The sequence below is a fragment of the Suncus etruscus genome, chromosome 7 (genome assembly GCF_024139225.1).
Source record: "Suncus etruscus isolate mSunEtr1 chromosome 7, mSunEtr1.pri.cur, whole genome shotgun sequence".
Taxonomy (NCBI): Eukaryota; Metazoa; Chordata; class Mammalia; order Eulipotyphla; family Soricidae; genus Suncus; species Suncus etruscus.
The window spans coordinates 26,734,174-26,752,519 of NC_064854.1; the positions used below are offsets into that span (position 1 = coordinate 26,734,174).

General features: G+C 40.9%; 1 protein-coding gene across 1 annotated transcript in view; it reads right to left on the minus strand.

The window, feature by feature from the left end:
• DNAJC1 (DnaJ heat shock protein family (Hsp40) member C1) overlaps positions 1-17,184 on the minus strand; it is a 149,928-nt gene extending 132,744 nt beyond the window's left edge. The window contains exon 1 of the mRNA XM_049777841.1: positions 16,940-17,184. Coding sequence (XP_049633798.1) covers positions 16,940-17,161 — 222 coding nt within the window. The 5' untranslated portion in view covers positions 17,162-17,184. The remainder of the gene's footprint in view (positions 1-16,939) is intronic.
• Between the last annotated feature and the right edge of the window lie 1,162 nt (positions 17,185-18,346).

The window sequence follows — 18,346 nt, forward strand, 5'->3', positions numbered from 1 at the left end:
AAAAAATTCTATTTTCAAGATTTTATTTTGGGGCCTTACTCATCAGTGCTCAAGGATGACTCCTAGCGCAGCACTCAGGATCAGTGTTGGTAGGCTTGGGAGATCACATGTAGTGTCAGGGATCAAACTCAGGTTGGCCTTGTGCAAGCACTACTGGTTATACTATCTTCTCCAGCTACTATTTGGTTTTACTTTTAAAATGCCTATGGCCTTTATTGATATTTTCTTTATCATCATACTATAAGAAGAACCTTATTTTCTTTTTTTTTTAGTTTTTTTTTTTTTGGGGGGGGCACACCCGGCGTTGCTCAGGGGTTACTCCTGGCTGTCTGCTCAGAAATAGGCACGGGGGACCATATGGGACACTGGGATTCGAACCAACCACCTTTGGTCCTGGATCGGCTGCTTGCAAGGCAAACGCCGCTGTGCTATCTCTCCGGGCCCAAGAACCTTATTTTCTTTATTTCTTTGGATATACTTATACCAACTCTGAAGTTTAGCATGTAATAATATGTGAACATACTTAATGAGTTTCTATTAATTTTTTCCCAAGTGTGAGTCATACTTTATCATTCTTTGTATGTGGTGTGATATTTTGTTGAAAACTGGGTATATCTGACAATATATTTGAGCCTTCAATTCTGATTTCCCTTTGAATTGGAACTTGTCTTGATGCTTTCTTTTTTTCTTAGTGAGTTAGCCTCAAACTACTCTATGTGATTTGGGGTTGCTATAAAATCTGTGATGGGTTTGTTCCCCTGGGTTTTATCTTTAAGCCTTTCTCTATATTGCTCCTGTGTCAGAAACACTTAATGATTGTCAACCATTGGTCAGAAGTCGTATACAAACATATTGGCCGGTAAGGCTCTCAATTTGGGGGGTCAGGGTGGGAGGTACTCCCAACCAGGAACTTTATCTAGCAGTGGTCTGAAACCAAGTGGTATTGTGAACTGAACTTCACACATGTAAGGTGTGTGCTCTACTACTTTTCACCACTTACCTAGGTCAGGAGTCCAAAATTTTAAAATGGATCTTTGTCTTGGTTGGTGAATGGAATTTATTCAGAGTTTAAGTACTTTACGTGTCCTCTGAGGCTCTTGTTTTCTTTGGGACCCTCTTGTGTCTCCTCCGAATATGCACAGGCCTAGAAATGTGTGCATTGTTTAGCTAGGAATGTCTAAAAGATTTAACTCCATTTTGAGTGTGCATAACGTCTTTTTTTAATTTAATTTTAATTTTTGTTTGGGTTTTTGGGCTACACCCAGTGATGCTCAGGGGTTACTCCTGGCTATGCGCTCAGAAATCGCTTCTGGCTTGGGGAACCATATGGGATGCTGGAGGATCAAACCGAGGTCCTGTCTGTCCTAGGCTAGTGTGGGCAAGGCAGATGCCTCACCACTTGCGTCACCACTCCAGCCCCTACATAAAATCTTATAAATATGCAGTTTTCATGTTCACCATGGATATATGGGATCTTACCAAGGTCTGCACTGACAGGCATATCAATTGAGTGTCCTATTAATTTTCTGACCACTCTGCTAAATAACTATTTCCCATATTAGAATAACAATCACAGGCAGGTTGTGAAACAGACATTATTCCTTTACCACTGAAGTAGTACTCTTGAACTCAGGAACAAGAGAACTTTCTGTGTTTCAGTACAAATCAGTCAGCCTCATTTAGCAGGGAAATTGATGGTTCTCTTAGCTGAACTTGTCCAGACTAAATTCTGAGAGCTAGAAGTAGGATGGTTGCAATCTCAGGCAAAATGTTATGGTCTCGCATATCTCTTACCTGAAAGTTACAAACTTATTAAGTTAGACAAATCCTCAACTTGTCATATGCATGTGATCACCATTCATTGAAAATAGTTATTTAGAAAATTTTTGCTGATTTATCATTGTTTTGTGGGTAGCAGATTTGGCTAAGCACCTTACTCCAGTTCTTTTTTAGCCAGGGGCCATATGGCCTTCTAAAGAGTCCCAAAGATAGTTCAAAAGTGCACACAGGTGAAGATCACATAAATGGGGGCCACAGCACAAGACCAAAGGCCAAGTAGTAGTATAGGGGTTGGAAAGGTACAGGAAGAAAACAAAATTAGAAGAAACTATAACTGGAAAAAGGTTGAGAAACACTGCTCTAAATATGGTCATCAAATATTTATCATATGACCAATCATGAAAAAATAAGTGAAATTCTGCACTTATATATGAATCTTAAACCCAGGAGACAGAGTGATAGCACAGAAGGTAGGGTGTTTGCCTAGAATGCAGCCAATCCAGGACCAAACCAGTTTCGATTCCCAGCATCACATATGGTACCCTGGCCTGCCAGGAGTAACCTGAGAGCTGTCAGGTGTGGCCCATAAACCGAAACCAAAACCAAAACCAAAAAAAAAAAAAAAAAAAAAAAAAAGCTTAAAGAGTATTCAGGGTCAAAATTCCAGGGTAAATATATATTGTATATACTTGAGATATTTCCTTCCATAAAATTAAAAAAAGAAAATTATAAATGCAGAGTTGTAATTAAAAAGACTATGGTAGAGAAAAGTGTTCAACCAGGAGGAGGAGATAGCACTGAAAGGTGGTAAAGAGCTATGTATGAAACCCTATTAATTAGCAACAGTGATTGTGAACTGCAGTTCAAAAACATATAGCTAAATATCCCTACACACAAAAAACTCACAGGGGCTGGAGAAATAGTATAGTGGGTAGGCTGCTTGCCTTGCCTGTGGTCGACCTGGATTAAATCTCCCGAATCCCATACGATACACTAAACACCCTAGGAATGCAGAGCCAGAAATAAATCAAAACAAAACAAAACAAAAACAAAAACAAAAACAAAAAACCTAACTCACAGCCATAAACACAGTTTAAGATATAGGCCTACCAGGTCCTATACAAATTGGTAAAAGAAATGAGAAGTTTAATCCTCAAGAGAAATGAGGACCCAAGAATTCTCTATAAAAGACCCAGGATGAAAGTCCAGCCCAGAGTTTAGTGATTGAGTCACAGACCACAGACACTATCTTCTGTGAAAACGATAAAAAAAGTAGGATGGCTACTGTCTGAAGCTCCAGCTTATGAAACGCTATGTAACCAAAAACCTTCAGATGTCTTCCATGACTTAAGACCCACAGCAGTGACCAGGTCAATGACCAGCAGTGACGAGGCCACATTCATTGCTGATGGTCTTAAGTGATTGCTGATTTGCAATGGCTGGAATATAATCTCAGAAGGGAGACCCAAAAGCTGCCAATTTGACCTGATTCTCTTCCAAATACCTCAAGGAAAAGAGCAAAAGCCCCTAGCAGGGTGTGGGGGTTAAGAGTAGAGAGAAGCGGTCTCATTTCAGTTAAGATGAGCCTGGAAGATCAAATTCTAATTATTCATTCATTTATTTATTTATTCTAATTATGAAAGAGAAATTATTTCCTTCACAGTTTAGCCACCCATGTGCTACATTCATAATAATCTAAAAATCCAAAATGTTTACAGACAAAGGTAGGTGTGAAGCAGACAATCTGCACAAGTATACACAACGAGTCCTATCGGTCTATAAAATTTTTGTTTTTGTTTTTGGGAGGCACTAGGGTTATTCCTGGCTCTGCACTCGGAAATCGCTCCTGGCAGGCTCGGTGGACCATATGGAACACTAGGGATCAAACCCGGGTCCATCCTGGATCAGCTGCATGCAAGGCAAATGCCCTACCACTGTGCTACCAGTCCAGCCTGGTCTAACAATTTCTGAGTACAGCTTTAATTAAAATCAAACCTGTGGCCCTCATGATCAAAGTTAACAGAGCCCAATGATTTCAACTCCCCAAAATTTCCTATTGTGGCATCCCAGGAATAAGTATTAGTCTCAAATCAAGGTTAGTGTGATTCCAAAACAACTATGGGTAATGTGTTTCAGGCCTTCTTTTTTTTATCTCAAGACTGTGAAAACAGAGCTCTCAGTTTATCTGTATTTTTTTCAAACAAATTTACTGAGCTACCACTTATATATGATGAATTCTACCTATATTTCCCTACTTCCGAATATCACTACTGTTGTAGAACAAGTAATTATCTCCCCTGTGCATCTTTTTTTTTTTCTTTTTGGTTTTTGGGTCACACCTGGCAGCGCTCAGGGGCCACTCCTGGCTCTACGCTCAGAAATTGCTCCTGGCAGGCTAGGAGAACTATATGGGATGCCAGGATTCACTGTCCTTCTGCATGCAAGGCAAGCGCCTTACCTCCATGCCATCTTTCTGGTCCCCTCCCCTGTGCATCTTATATTAAGGCACAAAAATAACTTAGAGAGTATATATATATATTCAGATATACTCTTGAAGAAGAATGCAAATTAAGTTGAAAGTAGGGATAAGAATTATGATTTGGGCTTTACATAAGAACAATTTCCACTGGGTACTATTATCCCCAAACTGAACAGATTGTCTATAATGCCCACTGTTAGATATAATCAACACAGATTGGATAACCATTGCTGGGAATCTACAGAAGAAATTACAAAATGAAGAAATAGGTTAGCTATTAATCAGGAATTTATTACTGATTCTTTTTTGTTTGGGGGTCACACTGGCAGTACTTGTGGGTTACTGCAGACTCTGTGCTCAAGGGTTGCTCTTGGTGGTGACCGGGGACCATGTAGGGCCAGGACTTATGCCTGGGATAAGTTCCTGGTCGTGCTCGGAGGACCATCCAAGAGGCCAGGGATTGAACATAGGTCAGCTGCATAAAGGCAAGGGCCCTACCTGCTATACTATTGCTCAGAACTACTATTGGTTATTTAACTTTTGTTTGTTACCCTCAACATATAATTTTAACCTCTCTGATTCCACACCATTTTCCTTCTTGTATTAGGACTATTTAACACATCAGTCAGATAAAAGAATAGAGGAGGAGCCAGAGAGATAGCTCAGTGAACTGTAAACTAAGACATACTTTGCAAGCTGGGACCCTGACTCAAGCCTCTGCAACCTATGGCCCCTCTACCAGAAACAACTAGCAGACAGTCAAGAGAAGCCCCAAAGTGCTAGTAGGTGAGCTTCATAAAACAAACATGCAGCAGAATAATAGATATTAAAATCTACTTCTTTATTTGCTTGTGAAATCCCAAAAGGCAAAGGTAAATGACTGATACTCAGTCTAAAGGAAAGTTATCTATCTTATTAGGAGCTATGGCGAGGTGGCAGAGAATACAGTAAAGTAAGAATGACTTTGAAATTTGTGGTATAAAGTAACAAAGGGCCAAAAGATTGCTATGCAAACAGAACTGCATTTGAAATCTTTTAAAAAAGTCATTTAATTAAATAAAGACATCAGGCTGGAAAATGATTGACTTGCATGCAGCAGACCCAAGTTAATTAGATCCCCTACACTCCCTGTCAGGTTCCCTGAACCCTGACAGGAGTGATTGCTAGGTGCAGAGCCAGGAGTCAGCTCTGAGCACAGTCAGGTAGGGGCCAACTCTTCCTCACAAAAAAAAAGGGGGAAAGATACTATAAAAATCAAAACAATCAAGATGAATATTTCATAACAACTAATATCTTGATGAATGAGTTTCAGAGTGCATTGAAAGAACAGGCAGCTATTAAAAGTTAAAAATCAAAAGTTAAAATTAAAAGTTAAAATCACAAGGTAACAATACATATTCTTGTACAAGTTAGCACTAAAAACCCATGATGCTATTAATAACACCTAAAAGAAGCACAGAATATAAGAGGTATTTGTGATACATGGATGGAAACAGAGTGTGTCACACAGAGTAAAATCATTCAGGAAGGACAGATGCAAACTGATTTTATTAATTCATAAGTGGGATATAACGAACACTGCACATAGGAAATAACTAATGGCCAAAGGCAACAGCACCTGTGAGCTATCTATGGAATTGAGTTTATCAAGTGTACATGTGTGGATGGAGAACTGCAGGGAGGACTGGGAGGAGGAAAGAGCATAGATGAGAGAGACCTTGAGACAAAGATAGAGGAATGGATACTCTGGGGGCGGAAGTGTGCTAGAATGCTATATGCATGAAACCTTATAATCAACAATACTGGAAATTACAGTGCCTCAAATACAATTAAATATATATACATATATATAGCAGGCAAGTCAACCAAAGTAATTACCAATTTAAACGGATTAATTCAAAACACCCTTAGCAAGTAGACCTACAAAATGAAAAAAACAAAAACAGAAAACCTACACTGCATTAAAATACACACAGGCACACAAAATGAACTATAAAGTGTGTTCATGAAAAAAAAAAGAAAGTCTAATCAATTATTTTCTTTGACAATATCGATCTATCTTGCAACACAGGATAGTTTACTTTAATTCTCTAAGCTATGAGTGCAGAGCTAGGAGTAAGCCATGAGCAACAGCCGGGAACAGTAAAAACAAAACCCAAAATTAATATTAGTTTAGCCTGCAATTGTTTTATTTTTCAACTCTTTGTGGCTCCACCCAGAATTTCTCAGTGCTTACTTCCAGTTCTGTGCTCAGTTTCCACTCCTGTTGAGGTTTGGGAGACAATACGTGGTACTAGGGATTGAACCCAACTCAGCTGTATGCAAGGTGTCTTACACATTGTACTATTTCTCCAGCCCTTTGCCTGTCTTAATGTGGTTTCTAGAAACAATTTAAGTATTGATGAGCTTGCCTGATGTAGATTACATATATATACATTATGCACATGTATACTGAATTGTCTGTGCTAAGGATTCAATGATATAAAAAGCCTGTCATCTGTGAAAAGTAACTGTCAGAACTTGCAAGCAAAATCCAGTCTAATTTCATAGTGCCATAAAATATGCGTTTGGATAACTCAGAATTTGTATTAAGCTATATATTCCAAAATCATTTACATTCTCTTCACACAGAAGACTGCAACAGATCATTAAAGCATCCCTCTGAGTTATTGCAAACTCTGCAAATGCTGAATGGTCATTCCATCATCCAGAGTACGTAATCAAGTGATTTAAGGATGTCAATCCATCAAAGACTTCCTGTTATCTTTTATATTTAGGTTCTTTGTCAACATGTTAACTGCTTTGTTTTTATATATGCTAAATAAAGATATTTTTTCTAAATAAAGATCTTTAGTACAAAATTTGTTTGATAAGCTGTTATCAGGCAGTGTGTGTCTGTGTGTGTGTGTGTGTGTGTGTGTCTGTGCGCGCGCGCGTGCTAGCACACTTATGAATTTTCCCTTGGGAGAAAAGCAGCCGAGCTGCATGCCTTCACAGTGCTTCTTCAACCTCTTTCATACTATGATATTTTACAGAAATTCTGTCTAATGCTGGAATAACTGCTTGGTTGTTCAAAAGAAGGCCTCACAGTGCATTTACTTGTTGAATACCATTGGGTAGTGTGGCTGTAAAGGAACTTCAAAACACTGCCAGACGTCTCTGACCCACAGTTTAGTCTCACCTGGCTCATTTTGATCTTACTTATTATGCCTATAGTTGTGAAAATACAACCCCTCAACATCTTTAATGGCAATGTCCAAAGAAGGCCACAAGATGGAGATATTACTCCATTAGAGTTTACTTTTAGGCGGATGCATTTCTTTGTGTACATTTACCTCTGCAGGCCCTACTTTCTTCCTCAGGGCATGCTCAGCTACTACTAGTATCTCTAGCATTTATTCTGGTTCCACTGTCAGCCTAATTTTTCTCTCTTTATAAAAGAAATATTATGTACCAAACACTTTGTAGATTCATTAAAAGCAGGAATAAAATGGAATCTCTTCTAGCTTAAGATTCAGCAACCTCTAATAATATTTTTATTTATACATTTTTTTCCTGTAGGCAAAAAGTATTCAAAATTTTTTTTCTACCTGGGCCAGAACAGCTGAGGTAGTAGAACACACATTGACATGTGTAAGAAACCGAGTTTAACTCTATCACCTCTAGGAGTGTCCATCTTTTTTCCACTGTTGCTGGTCTATACGCATTGTGGGGTGTGGCCCCTTGCATACATTCTTCTGCCTTCTAAAATTATGGATTTACTTCATGAGGCCATTGGTCAGAACTCCTCCAAAACTCCTCATACAAACCACTGTCTGAGTTTTACCTGAAATTTATATTCTCATCTCTTTATTCAACCAAACTATACTTAGAAAGGCCTATTAACTCAATTTCATTACCAAATAGTTATATGAAATCCAAATAATTATAGATATAAGTAAGAGATCATGTCAAGGACTGGAGCAGCAATACAGTGCGTAAGGTGTTTATCTTGCATGCAACTGATTGATCTCAGGTATCCCATATGGTACCCAAACTTCAACAGAAATGATTCCTGAGAGTGGAACCAGAAGTAAACCCTGAGCACTCTCTAGTGTGTCTTCCCTCTGGTCCTCCCCCCAAAAAGTAGAAATCTAATTATCTAAAAAAAATTGTTTTTGGTTTTATGGGCCACACCAGGTGGTTAATCCTGGTTCTGCGCTCAGGGGTCATTCCTGGTGCTGGGGAATCATATGGGATGCCAGGGATTGAAACAAAAGGTGCTGAGGATGGAGCCTGCGTTGACCTGTATAAGTCTGTACTATCTCCCCCAATCCCAGGCTTTGGATCCCTCCATTAACAAATCATTTTAGATCCTACATTGAAAATAGGGAGACTACTATAACATGGCAACTTCCACCTATGAGCTCAGTAGAGTCCCCGCAGGTTCCCAGAGATCACCCACTAAGTATGGTCCTCCAGTCATCTAACTGTGAAAAGATCCCGATTTCTGAAAAGGACTGTGACTAGGTTTGAGAATGTCCTGTTGACTTGACATCTTTTCACATCCAAAAAACCTGAGCAGGCACAGAAAACAGGCTGGTAGAAATGATACAATACTTAAATACATATAGTGTTTATAATGATTATAAAGTGACTGGTAAATTAGATGACATATAGGGACCCAAAGAGCTTATTAATAAGTTTTGTCCTCTGTGCTCTCTCTAATCTAGATTTAAAGACAGCAAGCTCAAGAGAAAAGTCATGCCAGGAAAAGTGCCTTATAGAGAATCATGATTTCCCATTGCTTAAAGCTGTTTTGATTGATTGGTTCTCTTTAATCAAGCAAAATAGGCCAATGGCAATCTTCTGCCAACAAGGTAATTCACTGCTTGATGGAAAAATGTAAGCAACGTACCAAGAGATCAGCAGTGTTTCCTTAGGGAAGTCTCTGACCACCAAATAAAGGACAAGTGAGCAATAATTGTCCTTCCCTTACACAGGCTTATTTTCTTTACACTTTATAAACTCTGTACATCTGAGATACAATTAAGCTTAAAAGATTAATTCCAATTTAATACCTGAAGTCCAAATATCTTGTAAGCACTTACTAATCGCTTTTCTTATGTTCACCGAGATTCAACATTCTTTTGAACAAAAGGATGAAGTTATTAATACTGCAAAATTTATGAAAACTTAGTTTGTCACAATTTCAATGAACATATTTCTTAATGAATACGACACACTTATTTTTGGCTAGACACAGGTATGAGAAAGACTTGGTCCAGGAGATAATTATTTTAAAATAATTAATTGCCACTGACCCCATGAATCCAGATATCCAAGGAATGGGAACTGTTAGTGGAAACATAAATATAACATAGTGAATTAGAATTTAAGATAAGTGTGGAAGGTATTTCAATATATCTCCCTAATTTATCACTTCTTCTACCCTATCTTCTCCAAAAAGATGCAACATTCAAATTAGAATATCATGAAAATAATTAAAATCATTCCAAAACAGGTTGAACCTCTCTCTGATACATCATCTCTATACATGAAACCCCTAAGACTTCTAGAATCCTTTCCAAGATTTACATTTAGAATCAGCCTCAACGGGGCCGGCGAGGTGGCGCTAGAAGTAAGGTGTCTGCTTTACAAGCGCTAGCCAAGGAAAGGACCACGGTTCGATCCCCCGGCGTCCCATATGGTCCCCCCAAGCCAGGGGCAATTTCTGAGCACATAGCCAGGAGTAAGCCCTGAGCATCAAAAGGGTGTGGCCCGAAAAACCAAAAAAAAAAAAAAAAAAAAAAAAAAAAAGAATCAGCCTCAAACCTTAAAAATAGACAGGAAAAGATTTCTTCACTGTATCAAGCTCTAAAGGTGAATTACAAAAATAACTTCTGAAAGGAAGTTAACTTCTGATAGTATAGGGTACTAAGGTACTTGGCTTGTACATAGTTCAATAGAGTTTGATCCTGGTGCTACCTAAGTTCTCCCAGCACCACCAGAAGTGATCCCTGAACATAGAGATAGATGTATATCTTAAGATCCAAAGGGTATGGCCCCAAACAAAAATTAAATGTAGATGCATATATCCATATATATGTGTATGTGTAAAAGTTTGAGTAGAAATCTTCCAGAAACTATTAACTTGGGGTATTAATGTTTAGTTTGGTTATCATATTCATATTTTTCATTTAATAAGAATGTAAGCATATGTTGTATATCTAATTATGGAGTAAATATATTTTTACCCTAAAAATGAGTCAATAATTGTGAGCTCAATCCCTACCATTACTTGGTTGCAACACCAAGAGCAAACACTGAGCCAGGAATAGTCTCTGAACACCTTGGAAAGTGACCCTAACACAAAAGGAGAGTTGGGGATGTGACTCAGCATTAAGTAGAATACATGTCTCCTATATAGGTGGTTGTGAATACGATCCCTGCTGCTGAAAAATAAGTTAATAAGGGAGCTAACACAGAAGGCTCATAAGACACGAAATAGCTTGCTGAAGTGCTACAAGTCATTCATTTCTATCCTAATAATGCGATTAAATATATTAGATCTGGTGGGTATGAGGATAAAATTGGTATCTCTTCGGTCACTATCATCCTGGCCACAGTTTGGAGAATGAAAATCTCAAAATAGTTTTCTAAATTAAACTGTATCCAATTATTATCTTTACTCTCTCCTAAACTCATTTTTCTAGACAAGCTAATATTGATCATTACACTGAATTCCAACAAGTTAACTCAATTCTCAGAATTCACTTGAATTGTCACCAACTGATCACTTTTCTCTCTTCAAAATTCTTGACTTGAAAGAGACCATCTTTTCTTGATTTGCTTCCTATTTCATATCAAGTCCATCTCCATCTCTTTTGCTGGTTCCTTCTCTTTGCTGATCTATGACTTAAAGTTTGGAATACCCTTGGTTTGACAACTCTTTTTTTCTATTTTTACTTTCATTCTCCAGGTAAATATATTTAGTCTTGTGGCTGTCAAACACCTTTTAATTATCCGAGAAAATTTCTATGTATAGGCCAAAGCTCTCTCTTTGTAACTTCAGACTTCTATAACTAACTCCATGCCAGCTTTGCTTGAATGTATAATGGCCTTAAAATTATCATGGCCATAACCAAATTCCTATTTCCCTCCCCAACAATCCTACTTAATTCTGGCTGCTTCAACTCAGTAAGTGACAACTAGAATTAAACCAGTGTTCCTTCAGTTACTGAGGCTAAAAGCTTTAGAATTACCATCAGCTTACACCATTCAAAATATTAGTAAATTATATTAGATCCATACTCATAAATTAATATATAATATATGTTCAATTTACTCCAGAATTTCACCACTTTGTACCCCTAGGTTCACTTCACATTCTAAACAATTATTCCCACTAAGCAATTAATGATTTAAATACATATGATCCTCAACATAAAAAAAGTGATCCTGGGGCCGGAGAAGTGGTGTAGCAGTACAGCGTTTGTCTTGCATGTGGCTGACCTAGGACAGACAACGGTTCGATCCCCCAGTGTCCCATTTGGTCCCCCAAGCTAGGAACGATTTCTGAGTGCACAGCCAGGAGTAATCTCTGAGTGTCACTGGGTGTGGCCTCCCCCAAAAAACTAAACAAACAAACAAAAATGTGATCTTTCTAGTGCTGGTGAGACACACGGTAGGCAAGAGATTTGCTTGTCTTACAAGCAGCCAACCCCTGGTTTCATTCCCAGCACCACATAGCATCATCAGGAGTGATCCCTGAGTGCAGAGTTACAAATAAGCCAATGGCATTTGCCTTGCATGGGACTGACCCATGATGGACAGTAATTCGATCCTCCAGTGTCCCATATGGTCCCTAAAACCAGGAGTGATTTCTGAGCACATAGCCAGGGGCATCTGAGCATCACAAAAAACAAACAAACAAAAAACAAACAAAAAAAAGAAAGAAAGAAAAAGAAAAGAAAAAAAGAAGAATAAGCCTTGAGATCACCAGGTGAGGCCCCCAAATCAAAACAGCAAAAAGTGATCATCCAGAAATTTAAGTCAAATCAAGAACTTGTTTTGTTTTGAGGCCACAGCTAGTGGTACTCAGGGATTACTCCTGCCTCTGCACTCAGGAATTCCTCCTGGTGGGCTCAGAGGACCCATAAAGAATGCCGGGGAAAGAACCTCGGGTCGTTAGCATGCAAGGAAAATGTCCTATCCCAAATCAAGGACTTCTTATGTTCATCACCCCAGTACACCCAACTGGATCCCAACATATTTATGAGTATGGATCTACAACAGGGGTGGCAAACAGGATTTTTACCCTCACTCAAAATGGCAAAATGCAATATGTGTTTAATATATTATTGTTAAAATTATATGCTTTTGTGTGAGTGTTTGTCTGTTTTGGTAGGTCACTGCATGGTGTGGCTCTCTGACTCTCACAGATTAAAATTTTGGCTCTTTGTGTCAAACTTGTTTGCCAACCCTGATACAACGTATTTATAAGAACAAAACTACTTATAATTGCTTACAGATACATCAGCATCCCAACTTCCCAACTTCCAGGACTTGGATTTCTTCTCCTACTGTTCCTTTATTCAATTGGCTCTAGCCACACATGCTGCTTCATGATTCCTTCAGCTTACACAATTCTGCCCTTCCTTAAGAGCTTTCTCCATGAATGCAAATGATCCCATTCTCCTCCTTCCTTCATTGATCTTTGCTGATCATCAGATCTTTATATTTATTTGGTTGGTCAGTTAAGTGTTTTCCTGCTACCTAAACATAAATTTCCTAGTGTCAAAGCTTGTTTTGTGAACTCCAGCATTTAAAAATTCATAGACACAAATATATCTCTATTGCATGAATAATAACAAAAAGGATTTGTGCTGAGAGTTTAGCTACTAACTATATTCTAGATTCTAAAGTAGGTAGTACCTATTTCTAAAGAAAAGGTAGGCTCCCTCACACCTCGTCTAGTCATCAAAAAAAATTGTTTGGCTCAGGCCAGTGAGTTGGCGCAGCAGTAGGGTGTTTGTCTTGCACATGGCAGCCCCAGGATGGACCGCAGTTCGATCCCCCCAGGAGCAATTTCTGGGTGCAGTCAGGAGTAACCTGAGCATCCCCAGGTGTGGCCCCCAAACAAACAAACAAACAAACAAACAAAATTGGTTGGCTCTGGCTAAGGAGCTTTAAGGACTTTATTTTTTTTAATATCTTCTTTATTTAAGTACCTTGATTATAAACATGATTGTAGTTGGGTTTCAGTTATAGAAAGAACATCCCCCTTCACCAGTGCAACCTTCCCACTACCAATGCCCCATATTCATCCTCCCCCACCTCTTGCCTGTATTTGAGCCAGGCATTCTACTTCTCTCATTCATTAACATTGTCATGATAGTTGTCAGTATAGTTATTTCTCTAACTGCACTCATTACAATGTGAGCCGGTCCTTCTAGCCCTCATCTCTATTATCTCTGGGTATTATTACCTTACTGTCTTTTATTTTTCTTAAAGCCCATAGATGAGTGAGACTATTCTGTGTCTATCTCCCTCTGCCTTATTTCACTCAGCATAATAGATTCCATGTACTTTTAAGGAATTCAAAAAAAAAAAAAAAAAGGCTGTATTGATGCTTGAGAGATAGTACAGTGGGTAAAGTCCTTTTTCTGCATGCTGCCCACTCAGGTTCAGTCCCTCCAGCACTGCCAGGAGTGATCCCTGAGTATAGGGCTAGGATAAAACTGATAAAACAGGCTGTATTAACAAGCTATACACAGAGGGGACCACTTATACTAGCAGCCCAGGGGAACAAAGGAGGGAGATATGGGATGCATGCTGGGAACAGGGTTGGAGGGAGGACAACACTGGTGGTGGGAATGCCCCTAATTCAATGTCACTATGTACCTAAAATATTACTGTGAAAGATTTATAATTCATTTTGGTCATAATAAAAATTATTTTAAAAAAAGCAGGCTATATTTTACTTTGCACAAGGCTGACCCTTGTTCCAATCCAGGTACTGCATATGGTTCCAAACATACCAAAAATCAACTCTGAGCACAGAGCCAGGAACAGCCCTAAGCACCTCTGGGTATAATCCTAGCCTCCATCCCACAAAAACAGGCTATCAAATTTCTGAGCCCTGAAAATATTCCAAAAATGTTAAGAGTCCAAGTTAGGAGCCAGAGAGATAGTACAATTGCCTTGAACATGGCTGGCCGACCAGGTTCAATCCCACTGTACCATATGATCTCCTGAGCATTGTCAGGAGTGATTCCTGAGTAGAGCTAAGAGGAGCCCCTGGACATCTCTGGGTGTGACACACACACACACACACACACACACACACACACACACACATTCCTGAGTAGAGCTAAGAGGAAGCCCTGGACATCTCTGGGTGACATACACACACACACACACACACACACACACACACACACTCCTGAGTAGAGCTAAGAGGAACCCCTGGACATCTCTGGGTGTGACACACACACACACACACACACACACACACAAAACCACACATATACACACACACCAAATAAACCCGAGTCAAAGTTAAGTAATTTTTAAAAGAAAAAAGAAATTGTCCCAATTTGTTTTGCTGTTTTAAAAAAAAAAATCTCTGTGAATTTTTTCCACTTCAATATGACAGTGACTGGTTAGAGAAACACAGTTTTTTACATTCTATCTTCACATACAATCCTACATCTTTGACCATCCTCTTAAATGTACTGGTTGTTTATACTGACTCATTCGGAAAATTAAATTACATTAAATTATAAAATTATGTGATCATTCATATGCAAAATTAAATTATACAATTAAAAATTTATACTTCTGTTAAATTTCTGTGTTCTCTCATGAGGACTAAATTTTGCATGAATAACTAGAAAGCATCTTCAAGATCTTTCCATAGGTTATGCAGGAGACTAGTTACATAATTTAATCAAGCATGACTAATTTTAATATTCTCTTAAACTAAAGGCATTTTAATAAGCTAGTCGTCACAGTTATATGTTTATTTATTTTATTGGGGAGTTGGACATACCCAGCGATGCTCAGAGATTACTACTGGCTTTGCACTCAGGATCCACTCCTGGCGGTGCGCAGGGGAACATATGGCATCGGTCAGCCACATGCAAAGCAAATACCGTATCCCTATCCTATCACTCTGGCCCCTACATTCATTATTTCTGCGCTCACAATCATAAACTTGGAAAATATATTTTGCTTTGATGTCACGAATTGGCACTAGGGAAAGATAGCCAAATAGATCTGTCACTTCTGTTTATTAGACTTCTTAGTATAAAATACTTGTCCTTCATAACCATAATGAAAGAGGAATTTACTAAAAAAAAATCCTAATGTCAAGGCAAAGAATATCCACTTTGTATTTATAAATGAAATATCATTTATTGTTGGCCTCAACTTGGCACTGCCTTAAAAAGATGCATTTGATATTAAGTCAAGTGAAATGTGTCTTGGCAGTAGATATGTTATGTGTGCATGTGTTTAAAGGTTCCACAAGTATCCCAAGCACTTTATGAACGACTCCGCCACGTTGTCTGAACGGTCTTTCATCCCCAGAATTTCCAAACCAGTGACCTATATCTATCCTCTGCTTCACAGAAAGGATTGACCAAGGCCCCTCGCTGACATCTCCCGAGGCAGAAGTAAAAGTGAAAAAAGTCACAAGCTACCAAAGACAAAAAAAAGAAAAGGAAAAGAAACTGGCCCGAGATCCTGGTGCCACTGTGGGCCCATCTTGCAAGCATTCAGAGGACAATCCGGGGAAGTTTCCCGGGCTCAGGCAGTGGGTTTCACCACTCGTCCAGGGGGAGCTGAACTACGGATCCTCCAGTTCCCCAACCCCCAAAACACACCGGTGACCCCGATCTAGGAGGCCAGGAAAGATTCCCAATTGCAGCGTTCAGCAATCCGACCCCAGTGCATTCATTCCCTTCTTCCAGGAGGCTCGGTGCAATGAAAAGGTGCAAACTAGGGGCATTCTTGCCCACTTCAGAAACATGTCAGGAAAAGGGGAGCAGTCAAAGCTTCTACCCCTACACCCAACACCTTCCAGCTGGAGATTGGCAGAGCTCAGAAGCCGCTTTGGAGACACGGGGCATCCTGTCAGTCAGAGCATTTGCAAGCAGGCTGAGAGGCCTCCTGGACTGAGGGAGGGCGATGCCGCATACCGAGCAGGAGTCGGGGATGCTCCGGTGTATATGTGTGTGGGGTATCCCCCAACTTACCTGCTTGTACCCTGAGAAACTAATAGAAGAGAAATGCCGCAGACCAAGCTGAAGTCGAGGATGCTCAGGTGTGTTGGGGGAAGGTGTCCCCCAACTTACCTGCTTGCACCCCGAAGAACTGATAGAAGCGGTATGCCACATACCAAGCTGGAGTCAGGGATGTTCTGGTGTGTGTGTGTGTGTGTGTGTGTGTGTGTGTGTGTGTGTGTGTGTTGGGGGTATCCCCACCTTACCTGCTGCACCCCGAGAAACTGATAGATAGAAGAGAAACGCCGCATAGCAAGCTGGAATCGGGGTGTGTGTGTGTGCGCGTGTGGGGGTCTCCCCCAACTTACCTGCTTGCACCCCAAAGAACTTATAGAAGAGAAATGCCACATACCAAGCTGAACTCGGGGATGCTCGGGGATGTGTGTGGGTGGGGGGGTGAACCCCAACTTACCTGCTGCACCCCGAGGAACTGATAGAAGTTGAGCTGCACCTCCTCCACCAAGTCGAACAACTCCAGGTCTCCGCTCTCCCAGGCGCGCGCCGGCCCCGCGCCCGCCGCCAGCAGCAGCAGCAGCAGCAGCAGCAGCAGCGGGGGCAGCAGCGGCCGCCACCTCAGCAGGCGGAGCGGCGGCGGAGGCTGCCGCGGGGCGGCCGGGGACGAGGGAGCCGTCATCGCCAAAGGTCGGCCCCCGTTTCCCTCCGAGGCGCCGCGCGGACGTGGCGGCAGCTCCTGTCAGGCAGGGTCCGCTTCCGTCGGGCAGCGGCGGCGGGCCCAGGGCGGCTCTCCCCCGACTCTCACCCCCGGGGCCTACCAACAGCTGGAAGGCGCTCGCCGCTGGAAGGCGCCGGGCGGCCCAGGGGGAGCGGCTTCCCTGGCGTCTCAGCCTATCCCGGGCGGCGCTTCCGGTGACGTCACGTCGCCTGGCAACGGAGAGGCGTGGCGTGGCGGGGCCGGAAGTGGGGCCGGCGTCTCGTCACGTCTCGTCTGGTCCGGTCTTGTCTCTGCCCCTCAGGCTGGTGCCCTGAGGAGTTGGGAGGAAATCGATCTCTCTCTCTCGGCTCCTCCTCCTTCTCCCCTGGGCGCGCATGCGCGTGCGCGCACTCGGCCCCGCAGTTCACTTTCTCGCCGATCTGAGCGAGACGTGGACGTTTTTGCAGACGTGACGCGTCTACCTGCAGGCGCCTTCCAGATTCCTAGTTTGTTTTGTTTTGTTTTGTTTTGGGTTTTTTTTTACCCCTGAAATCGATCTCTGAGGAGACTTGGAAAGGAAAGGCAGATTTGAAGAGTGATTTTAAAATTTTTTTATTGATATCTTTATTTAAACACCTTGGTTACAAATATGATTGTGGTTGGGTTTCAGTCATGTAAAGAACACCCCCTTTCACCGGTGCAATATTTCCATCACCAATACCCCAAATCTTCCTCCTTCCCAACCCACCCCAGCCTGTACTCTAGACAGGCTTTCCACTTCCTTCATTCATTCACATGGTTAGGATAGTTCTCAATGTAGTTTTTTTTTTTTTAATAATTAGGATGCCATTGCATCCTTTTTTTTATTATTATTTATTAATTTATTTATTTATTGGTTTTTCGGTCCACCCGGCAACGCTCAGGGGTTACTCCTGGCTCTATGCTCAGAAATCGCTCCTGACAGGCTCGGGGGACCTTATGGGATGCCGGGATTAGAAACCATCGTCCTTCTGCATGCAAGGCAAACGCCCTTACCTCCATGCTATCTCTCCGACCCCTCAATGCAGTTATTTTTCTAATTGCACTCATCATTCTTTTGAAGATTGATTGATTGATTGATTGTGGCCTTGCTTTTCTTGCACCTCAACCATTCGGCAAATATTTGGG